Source organism: Numenius arquata, chromosome Z (genome assembly GCF_964106895.1).
Source record: "Numenius arquata chromosome Z, bNumArq3.hap1.1, whole genome shotgun sequence".
Classification (NCBI taxonomy): domain Eukaryota; kingdom Metazoa; phylum Chordata; class Aves; order Charadriiformes; family Scolopacidae; genus Numenius; species Numenius arquata.
Window position 1 is genome coordinate 13502574 of NC_133616.1, and position 18515 is coordinate 13521088.

At 35.5% G+C, this 18515-nt stretch overlaps 1 protein-coding gene across 1 annotated transcript in view; it reads left to right on the top strand.

Annotated features, from left to right (window-relative positions):
* Positions 1-18515, top strand: part of SPEF2 (sperm flagellar 2) — an 80229-nt gene that overhangs the window by 39642 nt on the left and 22072 nt on the right. Inside the window, exons 24-28 of the mRNA XM_074166110.1 lie at positions 576-729; positions 2223-2235; positions 3921-4009; positions 6936-7074; positions 8363-8592. Coding sequence (XP_074022211.1) covers positions 576-729; positions 2223-2235; positions 3921-4009; positions 6936-7074; positions 8363-8592 — 625 coding nt within the window. The remainder of the gene's footprint in view (positions 1-575; positions 730-2222; positions 2236-3920; positions 4010-6935; positions 7075-8362; positions 8593-18515) is intronic.

The following is an 18515-nucleotide window of genomic DNA, read 5'->3' on the forward strand; positions in this document are numbered from 1 at the left end:
AACTGACCCTTTCATTCCATTACTGAAATATTTTGAATGTTGACTCTGTGTATCTACTTCTTCCATGATAAACTCTCCGCTTATCCCTCAATAGAAACATGAGAAGCAGGACAAGTTTTATTCTCTGATGCAATGTTTGCTCAAACCTTTCACAACTTCAAAACTTCTGTTTTATATATAGCTAAAAGTGAATTGGGTGGGCTTTTCAAATGGTTGGGTTTTAGGTTCGCTTTTTCTTTTCTCTTTGATCATTTTAAAGTAAGTACATGTCTGCACCCTTACAGTGTAACTGTAGTCTTGCTTTACATACTGTTGATTCTTACATTTCTCACTTTTTCCCAGAGCACAGGTAATGGGTTACAGGAAGTAAAACTGCTATATCTCTGTCTTGCATTTTTGCTGTGGGTTTTTATTTTTGATAAATAACAAAATGTAATGAATTTAATTAGTTAAAATATCTTCTTTGTTTTATTTATGTGCGTATGTCTCAGCAAGTACTTTCAGCAAGTGTAGGCTATTTGAAACAGTAGTTGCACAGTGCTGTTACTATGTACTTTATTATGTGTGGTGTCAAGGTAAGAGCTGAAATAGAGTCTAAAGAAATGGAGGAAGAAAAAGAACGTAAGCAGCTAGAAGAGAAAGATCGGAAATCTTCACAGACGCTGAAAGGCAAAGCTACAGGGAAAGGTGCCAAAAAGGTTTCTCCCAAACCAGCTGCTAAAAAAAAAGGTATTTGAAATGCAGACTTTGTTTTAGCAGTGCTTGAAATTGCTGAAATGTAAATATATCTGTAATACAGAAAAGAGTAAGCCATGACATTTAATTTGGATTTTTTGTCTCTTTTGAAATGTCAGATGTGACATATCAATGTGAAAATCTAGTAGTGATGAAAGACTGCAGAGGCTTTTGAATGGCAAATGCATTTATTGAATCATATGTGTTGTTATCATTAATATGTAGGAGTAAATATTCTAAATAGAACCTAGAAAGTAAATACTAATTTTTCTCCATATGCTGTTCTGGAATTGAATGGTTAGAAATAGTTTATCAAATTAAATAAAATTCCATTAAATTCTGCCTACTTTCCACTTATAAGTCAAAATATTTCAAATATTAGAATGAAAGTACAGGAATAGAATGGGTAAATTATCCAATACCCCAAGATATTTTGGAATTAATTTATCAGACATACAGTAGCGTGGATCTATCAAGGTCCATCATTTTTATGTATGACTGTAACATCATGTAAATGAAGAACATAAAATCTAATGTCATATGTAGTCCTAAAAAAGAGCAGACTCCCATTGAGGCAGATCTGGGTATCCCGGGCTGCATCAAAAGCAGCCTGGCCAGTCAGGTTGAGGAAGGTGATTCTGCCCCTCTACTCTGCTCTGGTGAGACCCCACCTAGAGTTCTGTGGTTCAGTTCTAGGGCCCCCAACATAAGAAGGACACAGATGTGTTTGAGCGGGCCCAGTGGAGGCCATGAAGTTGTTCAGAGGGCTGGAGCACCTCTCCTGTGAAGACAGGCTGAGAGAGTTGGGGTTGTTCAGCCTGGAGAAGAGAAGGCTTCAGGGAGATGTTATACCCCTTCCAGTACCTAACAGGGGCCTATAGGAAAAATAGGAAGGACTCTTTATCAGGGAGTGTAGCAATAAGATGAGGCTTAACAGTTTTAAACTGAAAGAGGGTAGATTTTAGGTTAGATATTAGGAAGAAACTCTTTACTGTGAGGGTGGTGAGACACTGTAACAGGTTGCCCAGAGAAGTTGCGAACACCCTGGAGGTGTTCAAAGCCAGGCTGAATGCGGCTTTGTAGTAACCTGGTCTAGTGGGAGGTGTCTCTGCCCATGGCGGGGAGGTTGGAACTAGATGATCTTTAAGGTCCTTTCCAACCTAAATCACTCTATGATTCTATGATCTTGCGCATAGGCCTGGCAAGAATGAATCTGTCCAACCAGATGAGAATACAAAATTTTATTTGCAAAAGGGAAACAGACCTAAAACCCACTATCTCTTGAAGCCTAGCAATTTAGGCAGTCTGCTGAATGGAATCCCGGCATGCAATGCTGTTTATACATTTTTTTTCATAAATACTTCCTTGAGCAGGTAGTGGTTTAAGTAACTTCCACTTCTTTCTGAAAATGTCATAGCTCCAGCAGGAGGCAAGACTAGTAGCCTAAAATTTGTATCTTTGGTAAAGACATTCTACATACACGAGAGGGGCTCAAGCCCTGTGGGTACTCCATTTCCAAGACAGAAATGCATAAAGCAGCTGACTTTTTTTCTTTGACAGACATTTTATTTGCACTGTAGTCAGTGCTCTCTCCGTGGTTGATTCTGCTCATAATACAGTGAATAAGTATAGCTCTGCAAATACTTAGCCACATGGATACCTAATTTTTGAGCCCCATGGAGCCTTAGGTGTGTGCTTAGCATCTCAATCTAGCCAAGAGAGTAGCAGACTTTCAGATTTCTAGAAAAGGTTTGTGATAAAAAAATCAGCAACTATCACCTGTTGCATGCTAACTGGCTAGGTTGGGGGTTGTGGATTGCTTCTTGGAACTAAATTTATGTTCAGACCGGGTACTAGATAATTTACCTGAAATCACAAAACTATAAAGTGACAAAACTGCATTAGAACTCAGCTGTGCATTCCTCATGGTAGAAGATGAAGTATCAACTGATGTTTCTGTAACTGAAGTATCAACTTTGATTTCATACTAAATTCAGTGTTACTGTAGAGTTCCTCTAACAGAAGAATTCCCTAGGATACAGCTACAGGCTAGTAACTGAGTGATACAACTTATCACATGTAATTTTATCACTTCTAGATTTGACCATTTGCTTTTTAATATATATCATGCAGATGTCATTTTTTTCTGTAACGGCTCCATCGGCTCTTCTTCTAGGACATTAGCAGTTACAAATATTTTAATATTTCTGAGTAATAGTCAAAGTGTTGTGACTGTAGAATTTCATGTGATCTTTAAAAACATGACAATACACCTTTACAATGTCTGTTCATAGATATGTAAGTTAGCAGCTAAGAGAATGGTTTAGAGTGGCATGAAATAACATACCTCTTTTTTTTCTTCTGACAGAGTACGATTTTTTTTAAATAGCTTCACTGTTCTTTTTACTGCTTGGATTGTAACCAATGATATTCACTTACATAGCATTTCTACTACAGTTTGCTAAACTTGAATTTGCTCCAGGAGGAACAGCTATCATTCAAGAGAGTTTTATTTATGTGCTGGTTGTGATAAATTGGTAAATTTTAGGGTCAAAGAGGACATTTTGACCACCTAGGATCACAGAAGAGGCACGTTCACATGATCACAACTCAATCATGATTTTCTATTCAGAAATAATTTTTCTGACATTGTTTAACTAATTTTAATACAGTTGTATATGCTAGAGTAATTTTATGCAGAGTTAATCTTAGCATGTCTTGCAGATGTAAATCACATTTGAAGAAATCTAAATATGTTATGTTGACATAAGACACCTGAGTTACCAACTTTATATTCTCATAAATAGTCACATCAAGTAAGGTGAAAAGTGCCATTTTTCGTTTTAATAAGTGTGCTGTCTTGTGAGTAGCTGTGTATGGATACAGAAACTTACTAGCAAAATCCAAAGACTGAGAAAGGTCTATTTTTACTGTGAGGGTGGTGAGACACTGGCACAGGTTGCCAGAGAAGTTGTGGATGCCCCATCCCTGGAAGTGTTCAAGGCCAGGCTGGATGGGGCTTTGAGCAACCTGGTCTAGTGGGAGGTGTCCCTTCCCATGGCAGGGGGCTTGGAACTAGATGATCTTTAAGGTCCCTTCCAACTCTAACCATTCTATAATTTTATGATTCTATGATTCTATTTTCCTGCAGGATCACCTTCTACTGCATCTGGGGTTGAAGTCAGTCCAGTTCCTATGACCCCAGAAGAAATAAAGAAACAAGAACTGACACTTAAAATAAAGCAAGAATATTTCAGTGCCTTGAAACATGAGGGTATGTTACTATTTGGTTACTTATATTGGGGGGTGGTTGTTACTCCCAATTTGGGTATTGTAATACTCAAAACTAGCTAGAAACTCTAGGGAAAATGGATGGATAAGTAAAAAAAAGGAGGGGAGAGAAAGGATTATCTGGAGAAATCAGGAAGTTTTTTAGGGTGGTAATCATCAATGATTTTGTGGTAAATATATTTAAAATAGAAATGTGTTTTTCATTCTTCTTTTTGTTCTCTTCTGTTTCATTTCATTTAATTTCATTTTCCATGACTAAGCAAGTATTCATCATGAGAGAATAAGTTTCACATTGGTGGTTAGCCACTCTTCAGTATTCAATTGAATTGAATTCAATATTTGAAATGTTTTGATCTGGGAAAGAATTTCTTGGCAATTATATAGTTCATTGATGCTCTTCTCTCTGTTTCCCTCTTCCTGAAGCCACATGGGATTCAAGCAGCAAGACACAGATTTTATTTATTCTTGCAAACTCCTTTCCAGACAGACCCTTCCAAAAAACTATGTATTGTTCAGTTGTTCTTTCTCTTTGTCTGTCTTACCCAATAACGTCCAATTGCGGCCAAAAGTAGATGTCTGAAAAAGAGAAGTCCCAAATCGAAAATGGGTTGAAATTTTTTTTGAAGATGGGTTTAGACTAGAAGAAAAAGACCTCTTTCTCATTAAAAAGAAGATAGAACCTAGCTGTTAGAGATTCTGTTGAGCAACACTTGGCAAGCCCATCATCATGTATGCTACCTCCTTGCCGGACTTTTTGCTAACTTTCCATTTGTTATGGAAAGTAGAGGACAAACAGCAGTTAATTAATGAGGTTTCTTTAGGTCCACGCCAGACCAAATGCTTGTACACCTACCACTTTCAACATGGTTTAATCCAAAAGCAGTTTAGGAATAAATATTCTAAGATTTTGGGATAATGAGTAGAGGAATGGTAGTAGCTTTGAAGATCTTAATAGTGTGAAGATGAATTTTAGTGATTCCTTGATGTGTTTTGTTTTCTTGAGGTTGCTTCATTTTCATCTTATACTTAACAAAAAAGCCAATATAAGAATCTAAAGAAGACTAAATATGTTGAGCTATATTTCATAATTGCACAGGCACATAGCTGGTACATTTGAGGATTGTAGTTTCACTTGCAGTTATGGTAACTGGATGCTTGTGCTTTTGGTTATACATAGAGACCAGTAAAGTCAGTAGTTGTGGACAGTTGCTAAGTTTTGATATTCATATTGATTTCATATTCTGTTTCTCTGTTGCATCAATGTGCCTTGCCTTTTATTCTGCTACTGTTAAGAGAGCAGCTTTATCAGTGGACTGTGCAGTACCTGCTTCTGAAAATGCAGGGAGACAAAAAAAAAAATCATACCCTTATCTTTGTAACAAACTGATAGCAGTTGATCAAAGAAAATGTAGAGAAGTCACAAATAAGGCAGCCTTAAACTTTATTAAAGAAAGGTGACCAACTTTCAGTTGCTTAGAATCTTTACTCTTACATCTTTGCCATCAAATAAAATAACCCTTTGTGAGACCCAAATCCATTCTGTGTTTAAAATTTTGAACACTAACTCTTTATTTCTCAAAACAGAAAGTGTGCAGAGTTGCATACTACTGTGACTGAGAAATAACATTAAAATAACATATCTTATATTGGTTGCCTAAAGAAAGTTTCAGCCCCAAACCTAAGCATTTTGAAAACTTAGCATATAGAATAAGGATTACAATGTAAATAATTTTACAGTTTTAAACTTTGAGGTTACTATACCAATTATTATATGATATTAATTGTTTAAAAGATTCTGCAGTATAGAATGTGAAAGATGAGAAAAGATCAAATTGAATACTGAATTTGCCTTCAGGATTGAAAATAACCTTAGCTACTCTTTTCTTACCCTTCTTTTGTAAGGCTTTGAATGTCTTTCAATGCCTGTTCCGTTTGTCTCTCAATACATTACCTTAGCTGTCTTTTCATTGAGTTGGCATCCTTTTCACTTTGGACATTTCTGACTTCTTCCCATTTATAGTCCTTTTGTCTCCTTTTTTTTAAGTATTAGCCTCTCTGGGAGAGACTGATTATTTTTTTTCCTCAGTTCTTCCAATTCTGAAAACGAAAAATCATTCAATTCTCAATGTTTTTAAAAGTTTCATATAAATACTCTAGCATAATTTTGGTAGAGGTGAATTGTTTTCTTAGTGCTCACTAACCAAACTCTTTAATGCAACCCGAGTTTTAGGGTATAAAATAGTCTTATGGTGGAAGCTTGGAGCAAAACCAGTAGGGTAAATTTTAAAGGGCTGGAGGGTAGAAACAGAAGAGCTAACCTTTATTGTGATTAATGTACATAATGATTTAGATGTTCTTTCTTTAAAATTTATTCATAACAGGGTACTCACATTTGCATCATTAAGCTTCTAGCTCTGTTGCTGGTTAGTGTTAATTGAGTTCAGGGGAGATTTAGGTCAGATATTAGGAAGTTGTTTACTGTGAGGGTAGTGAAGCACTGGAACAGGTTGCCCAGAGAAGTTGTGGAGGCCCCATCCCTGGAAGTGTCCAAGACCAGGCTGGATGGGGCTTTGAGCAACCTGCTCTAGTGGGAGGAGTCCCTGCCCATGGCACGGGGGTTGGAACTAGATGATCTTTAAGGTCTATTCCAACCCAAACCATTCTATGATTTTATGATTCTATGTCACTGTCTACTTACACATCCCCTGCACCTCAATATTAGTTTTATTAAGATATTTGTTACCTGGTGAATTCTGATGCTTAAAGAAGACAAGGTGCAATAGGGGTGATTCTGAAAAATAATTTGTTCAAGAATACAAGAAATTAAATAAATATTTTACTGCCTAAAACCAGGTTAACATGTTAAACTAGATGCTTATGACTGAGGAATGACATTTCTATTTAAACAGAGGTAGCCGCAAAATCTCGACTAGATCTTATAAAAGAAAAAGCTTTAGCGTGTGTTGAAGAGCTAACGATGAAAACAGAAGAGGCTTACAAAGATATGGAAAAGTGGCTTGGATCCAGGTTCTTAGCAGAAATGTCCAGGTAACGTATATCAAATTTTAAACAGGAATTTTCAAACTAGACTATGCTAGTAAAGATAGATGTTTATATAGAAGTGAATACTTGGGGGACAAAATGTAGAAAATCATTTCATTTCATAAACTGGAATTTAATTTTATCTTAAATACCTGAACGGTAATCACTCGTTTCTTCAATGATTAGAAGGTTCTGCTGGCAGCGGTAGAGGTAATTATGCGTTCTGCTGTTTTTCTAGACTACAGATTTAGCAGATTTACAAGCATCAGCAGACAACCAGTTATTTCATTTAGTAGAAGCCTCTATATCATTTCAGTGGCTTTTTTCACTTTGGATTGTGGGGTTATTTTCTTCCCTGTGTTTTACACAGAAACGTATAACATTTCTCAAAATTATTTCAAGAAAAAATTCTTCTTAGCAGTTTTTCTGTGCTGGTAAATAAAATGTGCTTGGGATCACTCTATGACACTTAGGCCATCTGGAACAGAATGGCCTATGTCCATATCATTAAAGGATTTTACTCTCCAAAAAGAAAGGGGTTGCTTTGCTTTTGGAAAATATTTCTGGCCTGTACTAACCTTTGAAGCATACCCGGGACAGTGCTAGTTGAACCATGTCACAGCAAGCCCAAGACAAGGGATGTGAATGTAGGATGTGAAGGCTCAAACAGGCAATAATTCAAAGAGGCTGAGCCTCTGCGTTCAAGCCAATTTTATTTGCTTTCCTGACAACAAGCACTACCAAAGACACAATATTTGCATAACATCATGTCCTTCGACCTGACACAACCCAGGCCAAACCTATATCTAGTGGAAGGTTATAGACAGCTGACATCTTTCCTTGTATAAATTGTACTCATTACACTTGAAACGGGAGTTCATATGCCCCTCCGCAACGCTACTCTAGAAAGTGCTTTGTACATCAAGGAATTATGGGCAGAGCAGAAGACAAGGCATTGAAATAGGCTAAAGGATAATCACAGATGGAACACGTATGGTCCACCACTAAAAACGTTATGGAACAAAGTCTCATCCTTTCATATTTTTCCATTACGTCTCTTTGTGTGGCTTAGATCTGCCTTTATATAAGTTTCTTACCACAGTCAAAAGATTTCTTGCTGCCAGAGAAGAAGTACGCTTCATAACGATTTTTCTGAGTACACAATTCACAGAGAGGATTTGTAATTCTTTCTTCAGGAAAGCTATCAAAGTACAAACACATTAAAATTTGAACCTAAGTTATTAATACTGTGTAGTAAAAGTACTCATTGTTTTCTGCCTTTACACTTTCACAGTATTGAAGAGCTGATTGAGGTTGCACGACATCATATTGAGAGTTCTAGCAAAATCCAATATGAAATTACTTTAGAAGAAACAGATTTCTTCATCAGCAGTGATGTAAAAGTCATTCCTGACCCTGTTCCTCCACCACGTGTTCCACACATAGAGACCTCTGAAAGTGGTACTCTAACTATTTCACAACTTACTACGCTTCATAAGCAGTTTCTACAGGTCGCACCTAAAGGTAAGAAAATGTTTTTCCCCTTCACTCCTAAAGGGCTGTTAGTTACCTACTTAAAATTTAAAGTAACTGCTGGGAGCTAATAAACACTAATTACCTATATTGTTAAAGATCATACTACAATTAAAGATCCTGCTACATATAAAAGTAAAGTCATAGTGCAGAATATTGAAAATGTGAAACACCAGACCACTTAAAAGCTTTTAATGTCTTTGCTATGGGCTCTGTAAACAGACAGCGTCTCTGTAATATGTTTTCAAGACTGCTACATGTCATGCTTGCTTTGCTTAAAGATGCAAGTCTGTAACTTGTTTCCAAATTCATAGCTTAGTGAACACTGAAGCTATATTATTTTAAAACACATTTTAAAAGAAAGCAATATTTTCAAGAAACTATTCTATAGTCTATTATAACCATCAACCATTATATTCTTCAATTCAATGTCTGCCAATGTTGCTTTGGGTGATTTGCAAGTGTAAACTCATATATGTTTATTCTTTTCCTTTGCACATGCATTTAGTGTGTACTTACCCTCAAATTATGGGAACGTTAGGCTTAGGATGCTTGAAAAGACTTTCCTACGTAACTTCCTACTGCTGTATAAATGTTACAAAATAATTTAGGTAAGGCAGTTTTAAACTGAGATGGAAAGTTGGTAAACACATATTTGCAGAGTGTTTTATTACTACCAGTGTTCCATATTATAATTATAATTTTAGTATAATTGCCACTAAGATAATGAAATACAATGTGTAAACATATACTTAGAATTTTAGATCCAACTCTTCTAATGTAATAAGACCACAAAGGCCCATGAAGTTGAATTTAAGTCTTTATTCAGAAATGCTTTTCACGTACATTTATGGAGAAATTCCCATTGCCTTTTGAGTATGAACCCATTTTAGGCAGAAAGATGTTTACAGTTTTCCTTTAGAGATGGTTATCATCTTATCTATAGTGTACGAGCATGGGGATATATGTAAGCATTCCAAACTCTTCCACAGAGATTAATTTAGCAGATAGTATTGCATATATAATGCCATGTGAAACTAGAAATCTGTGCATTTGTAATTGTTAGGTAGTGCCATAGAGGTGAAACACAGATACCAGTATGACTGGTCATTCCACTTAAAAGGTTTTCTTTTGTTTTTAAATCATGTCTTCATTAAGATAAACAAAAAAAAAATTTGTCTAACACAAACTCGGATATTCTTGGCATGTTTAACACAGAACAACTATTTTTCTTGTATATTAGTAACAATTAGCAAGAAGACAAATGAAATATTTATCTTTCTACAATATTGTCCTTTTGATGAAAATATATTCACTACAATGACCCAAGAAGACTTGCATGAATATCCAAAAATGTAAATATATTGACTTAATACTCACCAGACAGTAAAAGAATGCTGTTGCATGTTCTGTGGGACAACGGTAAGGAATTATTGTTTAAAATAAGGTCCCAAAGCACGTGCAACAGTATTCTTCTACTGTCTTGTGACTAAGTCAAGATGTTCAAATGTTTTGATAGCTGAATTAGCATGGGAAGCACAAGCTGTGCAAGTCACTATTAAAATACTTCCATTCTCTCACACACTTTAAGACCACATAAATCACATCCCAGATTTCCTAAGGCAACCACTGCACTTTATTATAGAGACACCAGGGAAAGAGTTATATCCTTCCTCTCTGAAAACTTCAGGAAAATTTCACATCCTTCTGTCTCCCCTTGTTCAACAGAACACTCAACAGAAAATACATACCTCCTTAGTAGTTAGTCTCTTACTGAGTAAAAAAGGGAAAAACACTAAAGCACCCAGCAGCTGGCGGTAGAACTGTTGGACCGCAGCTCTAAAGAAGATACAAAAAAGTAACAAACTAATTCCTGTCTTGGAGAACCTCTAAAGGGATCTAGATTTTCTGTCAAACATCTTAGTCTTCTAATTCTTACTCGCCTGAGCAGTCCTCTGCGCATTCATAATGGAAATCCACACAAACAAGCACAGGAGGCATAGACAACAGGGCAAGTCTAAACAGAATAAACCTACCAATCTTCTGTACTATGGAAATAGCAAAATTCCTGATGGTGTTCTGAAGATGGAATATTAGTCTTATTTTCTAGAGCATTATGGAGATTACATGAGGAAGAATTTTACCTAGAAATCCAAGTGAAACAAAGAATAACAAAGGAGAAATTACCGTGTTGGAAGAAATAAACATGTAAACAGTTTTCTCACAGGCTATTTGGTGAATGTCAGAAGGATGTCTTTTCAAGATACATTTAACAAATTGCCAAAATGAAAGCAAAAGGTGGGAGTGCCAATATACTTAAAAATTATTTGGTATTTGCGAAAAAAATCTTATAAACATTGTAAACAGTTTTGTGTTTCCTAGGAATTTAAAGTATTTAAAGAACTGCCGATTCATCACAGACAACTTTGTTCTAACCTGCACACTTGGTCTCCATGGAAGCACATTACTCACCATTCTAAGCAGCGATGGACAAAAATACAGCCTATGCTGGACCTTCCTACCTACTGACACAGTCTTTCATTTGATAAGGAAATACTTAAATTATTATTTTTTTATTATTCCAAGTGTCATTGCCCAAACTTAATGTGGTTCTGCAGTATTAGTTTCACTAACTCCTTTGATAAATTTGTTAACAGTGCTTCAGTATATTGCCTTGAGACTGTGCTGCTTTTTTATAGGAATAACTGTGGCAGGTCTTATGGAGCTACTAACACTTTTTTTCTTTTCTCTTCTACAGTCTCTTTGGATGTATTCTGTTCTTACCAAGAAAATTAAACTAACCCTCTATTAGATCTCATCCTCTTTGATTCCCTTTTGCACTATATTCTTCCTATGACAACAGCTATTTTTAATGCAATTAGCATACATATGGAATGTCTCAATTTCTACTAAAGGTGCTTCAGAGAATGAAATTTTGGTAATGTTTTGCATTAGCAAATAGATCAAAACAGATTCTATCCCAGACTTTCTTTTCTCTGTCTTATGACTGAATTGCACAATGGAATTTTAAATTTTATTCATTTTTTCCCAGTCATGATCCTCATGAACTATTCCAGGTTAAATTATAGAACTGAGAAATAAACTTCAATCAGATTTAAAAAACCTTCTATATCCAATATACAGAAATGTTTAAAGTGCTTATTTATAAACTATAAAATATTCTGCAAAGATATGAACACGCAAAACAGAACATAACCTATGACCAAGTTGTATCGCTATTTCTTTTCAAATTGTAGGCTTGTCAATTGGGTTTTACTGTGTTGCTAGATTTGGAACAGATAGGCATATGAAAGTGTGCACCTAGTTCAGCTGAAATTTTACCTTTTTAATAGAATATTTTGTTGAGTGGAAAACTCAGAATTACATGCTGACACTGAATAACGTCTATAGATTATGCTTTCTCTTCCCAAGCACTTTTGTAGAAACAACTCAAGAATTTACAATAGTAATCCTGACTTTGATATTAATAGAGAGTGAAGTCCATACATAAGCATAGGAATAAGTTTGTCATCTCTAACTTATCTTTTTTAAGACTATATTTTTTTTCTAAGTGCTTCTTTCAAAACTTGAAAATAACAAAGGTTAAGTTTGTACACAGAGGAAGTAACTTTTACTAGACAAATAACATAGATAGAAAATGCCTAAACTTTTGGGATATAAACCCCTTAATCAGAGATCCAGAATAGATACAACACCTCTCCCTACAGATAATGGAAAATTTGGTAATTCTACTGCCTCACTTATACCTTCTTTTATGTCTCTTACTACATCGTGTATGTTATTTAATTTCAGAATTCTGTGACTGTTTGCCTATGGTATTTAAAAATCTATGTATCCAATTACTTTTATGAAATATATTTACGTATATATATTTGAATATATATATACAAGTATTAAGATTTCAATCAGCATGACAGAGGAACTCTCCTTTCCCTTCATTGCATCTTGCATGTATACCTTACTTTGTGTGATTCTAAATTTAAAATCTCGATTCTTGCTTATTAGGGAAGATTGGACATATAGCAGAATCAGTAATAATTAGTGAATGAATGAAGTAAATTTACAGTAAATTTACAGTAAAAATAATCTGCAGGGGGTGATGAGTATCTCAATATCTTGGGGAGAATTAGTCATATTATTGAGACTCCTGTCTTTTTCATCTAAGGACAGAAGTATCCCATATTATTAAAATTTAGACTACTAAAGTTAGATTAATATAATTCAACCTCAGGGTTTATTTAACTCATTCATCCCTTATAGCATTGCATAGATCATTGTCTGAACTTCTAGTCAGAAATTGCTATGGAAACATTTTTCTCAGTGAAAATGAAAGGGAATTGAAAGCTGTTTAAATGTTCTGATAAAATTTGATGAAAAAGGAATAAAATGCTAACATAATTCTCATCTCTAGTATAGGTTTACAATCTCTTCATATTTTGTGTAAATTTATAATCTGAATCTTTACTACAGTTCCTCAGTTTAGGGAAATATTTTCATACAGTACCTGTATGAAAATATTCTGCTGACTAGTGTATCATTAAAAAATAGTCTCTTTTGTATATCTGTGCCTTATAACTGAGGCATGGCCATGGTAATTGATGTTTATTTCGTATGTGCCTTTAAAATATCACAGTCTTGGTTCACAGGGTACACATCTAGTGTACACTTACACTGCTGTCATTCTTAATGCTCCTTTTTGAATGTTTATTATTTTTGTTTTCAGTTTCACTTGTGGTCATAATCTTAATTTCTTCACTAATTAACTTTTTGCATTCATTTATTATGTTTCTGCACTGCTTTTTGAAACATATATAAATGCTTGTCAATGCCACCTTGTATATCAGTGAATGATACTCACTTTGAAAAAAAGATTTTAATGAAAACCAATTCTACCTTGTGTAGCTTTTTCTACATTAGTTTTTCTTGATTTCATTAATGACATTTTTATGTGAAAAAGAGGTTGATTCGTAAGTAGTACAGGCTGGCTTCCTTTTGTATTCTATGTTCTTTCCATATACCACTGCAACAAATCCCGCCTTTTCCCATGTTCCCAGTTTCCTCTCACTAGTCCATTTCCTGTTCCTTTCCATGCCTGTTAGCCTCATTTAAAAAAACAAACAAACAAACAAACAAACAAAATGAAAAAAACCCAAACCAATCAAAAACCCAAACAAACAACAAAAAAAACCAAACCAAAACAAAAAACAACCCCCAACAATTGTCTTTCTTTAATGTCATCTTACCTACGTGTTTTGCTTGAACAGATATGGCCAGGACACACTGTGTGTGGTCTGGAACTGAGTTTAGGCTGACTTATACCTCTTGGCCACAGAATGGATAAGAGCTGGTCATCTCCCTGCTTTTTCCTGAGTGGGAGTGTTATGAAGATCTTTTTCCTGTACCTGGGAACAGATCTGAAAGAAATTTATAGGACCTTCATAACCCCACAGTACTGACAAACTTGGTTCAAATTGGCCATTCTAAAATTATCTGTGAGGGAGAACTGACAGACAGACATATTGATGTAGAGATATATAGGCAACACAACTGCAAAAGGTTCATTTCCTTAGGGAAGCATGGTAAGAATATCCTAGAGGGAGAATTTATAATGAGTATAATCATAGTTTAGATGGATTATAGAGCTGATCTGATGATTTATGCTTCTTTTAATTACATATTTACTGTTCTCACACACTGTAGAATATGCTGTCTTTTTAAAGACACATACAACAGATCATTTCTAAACACATGATGTCCCAAATATATTTTTCTAAGAGTTTTAACCCCTGTGTTTTGAAATAAAAAAATTAAAAACTTGAAAAAAGTTGGTAACATTGAAGGTCTGTCTTGCAAGGAATCTTATCCCTGACAGTGGCTCACAGAAACTACTCTCATTCCCATTTGTCTAATTAACAGCAAATTTCTTCAGGTGCCCATACACCTAAGAAGCAGTAGGCACTATAGAGATGTTATGACTATTTTGGCCCTTCCACCCTCTGACTTCTGCAATTGCAGATCCATTAATGCTTCCCCCCCATCTCTTTTTCACCTTTTCTTGTGGTTTTGTGGCTGTCTGATGTGAGGGAAGGTTTTTAATCATTATGGTATGTTAAAAATGCTTCCCTTCCTCTCTTTTTGGTCCTGGGTATGGTACTTGGGCATGTAGAAGAAGTTTCTATGGTCTAGTTGTTTTTGCTGTCCATGTGGACCACAACTGCTACCTCAGATTAAAAGTTCTTTAAAAGAATTGTTCATAATGGAAATGTATTTAAACTGCATGTTCCTAACATTTTTTAATATTATGGCCTTTCAGGATGCTCAGAATAGAATGGAGCAGACAAACTATCATTTTTATGAGAACAGGAACAAACAATTCTCAAAATTGCATCATGCATATATGAAAATTTGCCCTTTCTTGTAAAATAGAAAAGAGTGGGGTACAAGAACTCTTTTTCTTAAGATTTTTTGAAGCACCAGAAATGGCATTTCTTTCTATAATTAACTTAATGTAATAATTAATTTTTCCTGTTGAAGTACACATCACAATAAGGATGAGGAGTCAGACTCTTCTTAGGTCATTTCCTCAATGCTTTACTTCTGCTATTTCCCAGTGAATAGATTTCTAGTTTCATTGCCCCAGTTCTGCATGGAATTTATCTTCGTTATTTGACTGCTTTCTTTTCAAAGTCATGACCTTATGGCAACAGTGTACTAAGAGAATCATTAAATTACTTGCCAAAAGTAGGAGATCCATGAGCTCTAGTGATAGAATTTTCAAAAATGTCAGCTTATGGCATTTGCTCCCACAAAATTAATTACCATTTTGAGAACAATTTGGGAAAATAATATCAAGAACAATCTCAGTGCTTTAAGAAGGTTTCCATTTTGAGACAAAAATGTGAAGCTTACACAGTTCCTCTTTCTCAAAGCAGTAATAAAAATAATTCTGCAGATAAATATATTTTAAGAAGATCAAGTCAGCTACATATGCTATAGAACATCTTATGCATTCTGTGACAGGTATTTGATCATATATCTATGGGCTTGGTCCAAGTTAACTTTTCTGTTAATGTCAGGTGTAGTGGGGATCATAATAGGTTTGTGGCTTCAGTAGTATTTTCTGGAGACATTTTACTTGAAATACCATTCTGAATTCCACTCCCTAACTCTGGTTTTCTCTGTTTTAAAAATTATATTGATGCTGATGCACTTTACTGGTTGCATATTCTGACAAAATTCTGGTAGTCAAAAGGAAATTGGAGTCAAAGCTGACCACTTTTTACAAGGGTCCTGGGTAGCCTCCAAGTAATTTAAGAGTAGATCTCAGTTTTCCTTGTTCTTTTTTATGGCTATTTCAAGTCACAGTCTAGTCCCAAATTAACAGAATAAATGTGAATGAAAAAAAGAAAAAAACACATTTGATAATTTATGAAAGAAAAACTATTTTATATTTAGTTGTTTCTTTTTAAATTTTAGCCATAAGAGCACTGAAGCAATTTAAAAGCAAGAGTAATTCTTCTAGCAAGAGAGAAGTTGGTGACAGAGGGAAAGAGAAGAAAGATTTGGAATATCAGAGAACAAAGAAGAATCGCCAGTTTCCAAAAATATGGTTAACAAAATACTCCTGGTTAAAATATGATGATGAAAGGGGAATAATGTTTTGTGCACCATGTCGTAAGCACAATGTGGATTTGGGGGAAAACATTCATAATTTTTGTTCTGGCACTGATGATTTCAAACTTGAATATATAAATACACACCAGAGTAGTGAAGCTCATGCCTGGGCTACCTGCATGGAAGCTGCCAGTACTGCTTCACCAGATACAGCTTCTGCTGAGCAGATGTTGAAGAGCATGAACTCAGTAACATTGGGTAGAGTAGAAAATATTTTTAGAACATGCCATGCTATTGCTAAATCTGGTCGTCCCTTTACAGACCTTGACTGGATGTGCAAACTGGATGATATGAAAGGAGTGGATATTGGTTCTGTGTTTAGAAATGACAAGTCGGCAAGAATGTTTATACATTTTATTGCTGAAGTAGAAAGAAGAGCTTTGAAAGAGAAACTGGAGAAATGTAATTTTTTCTCTGTTATTAGTGATGGAATCACAGACAGTATGCTCAAAGCAGCTGTAGTTGTCTACGTACGCTTTGCAAATAAAGGGATAGTCTATTGCCAGATTGTTGGGGTTCGACCTGTTCACAAAACGGATGCTTCCACTGTAAAGAATGCAATTGAGGAAACATTACAAATAAATCTTCAGCTCAGTCTGGCAAGCCAGGACTGGTCAAAAAAATTAGTTGGATTTGGAAGTGATGGGACAGATGTCATGGTCGGGCGAAACAGTGGGGTAGCTAAACTTCTGAGGGAAATTCAGCCCTGTGTACAGTCTGTGCATTGTTTTGCTCACCGCCTAAAGCTGGCTTACAAAGGAACACTGAAAAATATTCAGCTATACAACATCTTAATGAATGTCTTGAGAAATATGTATTACTTTTATCATAACTCACCTCTAAATAAGAATAATCTCAAAGCCACATATGAAGCCATTAAGTTACGTCCAGCTATTCCTTCTCGCATTGGAGGCTCCCAGTGGCTTCCTCGTCTACAAACAGCTCTACAAATTCTCCTTAAAGGTTATCCTGCAATTGTTCTACATCTGAGTAAGGTAAATGATCTAAAATTTGGGTGTAACTTCAGGAAAAATTAAGTCTAATTTTGGTCCACATACCTGAGGCTTTCTTTTTCTATATTGATTTCCAGATTGAAAGAGATTCAAGAGTCTCGAACTTGCAAAAAGTCAAAGGCCTTCTACAGCTCCTTCTGAGAATGGAGATAGTCAAGTTTTCTCACTTCTTGTTGGATGTCGTCAATGTCCTCAGCATTCTGTCACGTGTTACTCTAGATCACAACTCCTCCATTGCAGACATATTTGCAACCGTGCAGTCAACGCTGGAAACACTCCACATGTATCAAAGAAGGTCTGGCATTTCTAACAACTGAACCATGATCTCTTGGGCTATAATAAAAGAGTATTATATATCTTTTTTGTATTCTTTTATCTTTCAGAGCTGGTCCAAAGGAACGCCTGGTGGAGGCCATTCAGCACTTTCATGGTTACCAGCTTGCTGGAAATGGAAATATTTCAGCAATACGGACCAAAGTACTAAGTAGTCTGGTGAAGAGGCTATGTGATTGCTTTTGCGATGCAAGTCAAGATGTTTTGCGAGCAACTACTATTGGAAGTTTTAAACTATGGCCTGACAAAATGAAACAAGGTATAGAACTGTGATAGTGGCTATTTGAAGTGCACCTTCTAAATTTTTTGAAAGCATAATAATATTTTTGTTTTGCCTTTGTTATAGAATTTGGTGAAAAGGAAGTATCTGTCTTGACTAAACATTATGAAGTCATACTAGAAGCTGCTAGTGTGAAAATAGGTGAAGTAGAAACTGAATGGAGCATGTTGAAATTAGAGCTGTATAACAGGTAATAAGATAACTGCATTTCTGTCTGTTTATTGATTTACTCAAAAGGATTATGGAAATACACGTATTGATGGTTATAATTATACTTCTTATAATGCTTTTTAGATTTCAGAACATCCAGACCTTGACATGGGATACAGTGAACTCAGATTATTCAAAGAAGTATCCCAACATCCTGACATTGGTAGATTTGATCCTAACTCTGCCAGCAAGCTCAGCTGAAACAGAGCGAGGCTTCAGTCAAATGAAACTCACCATGATGCACTTGCACTCTAACCTAAGGTCTGAAAGTGTGACGGATTTTATGATAATTCAGATGAACTCTCCAGATATCAAAAAATTTGACCCCCAGAAAGCTATTCATTTGTGGAATGCTACTTGGCAAAGAAATAGAAGACTACAGG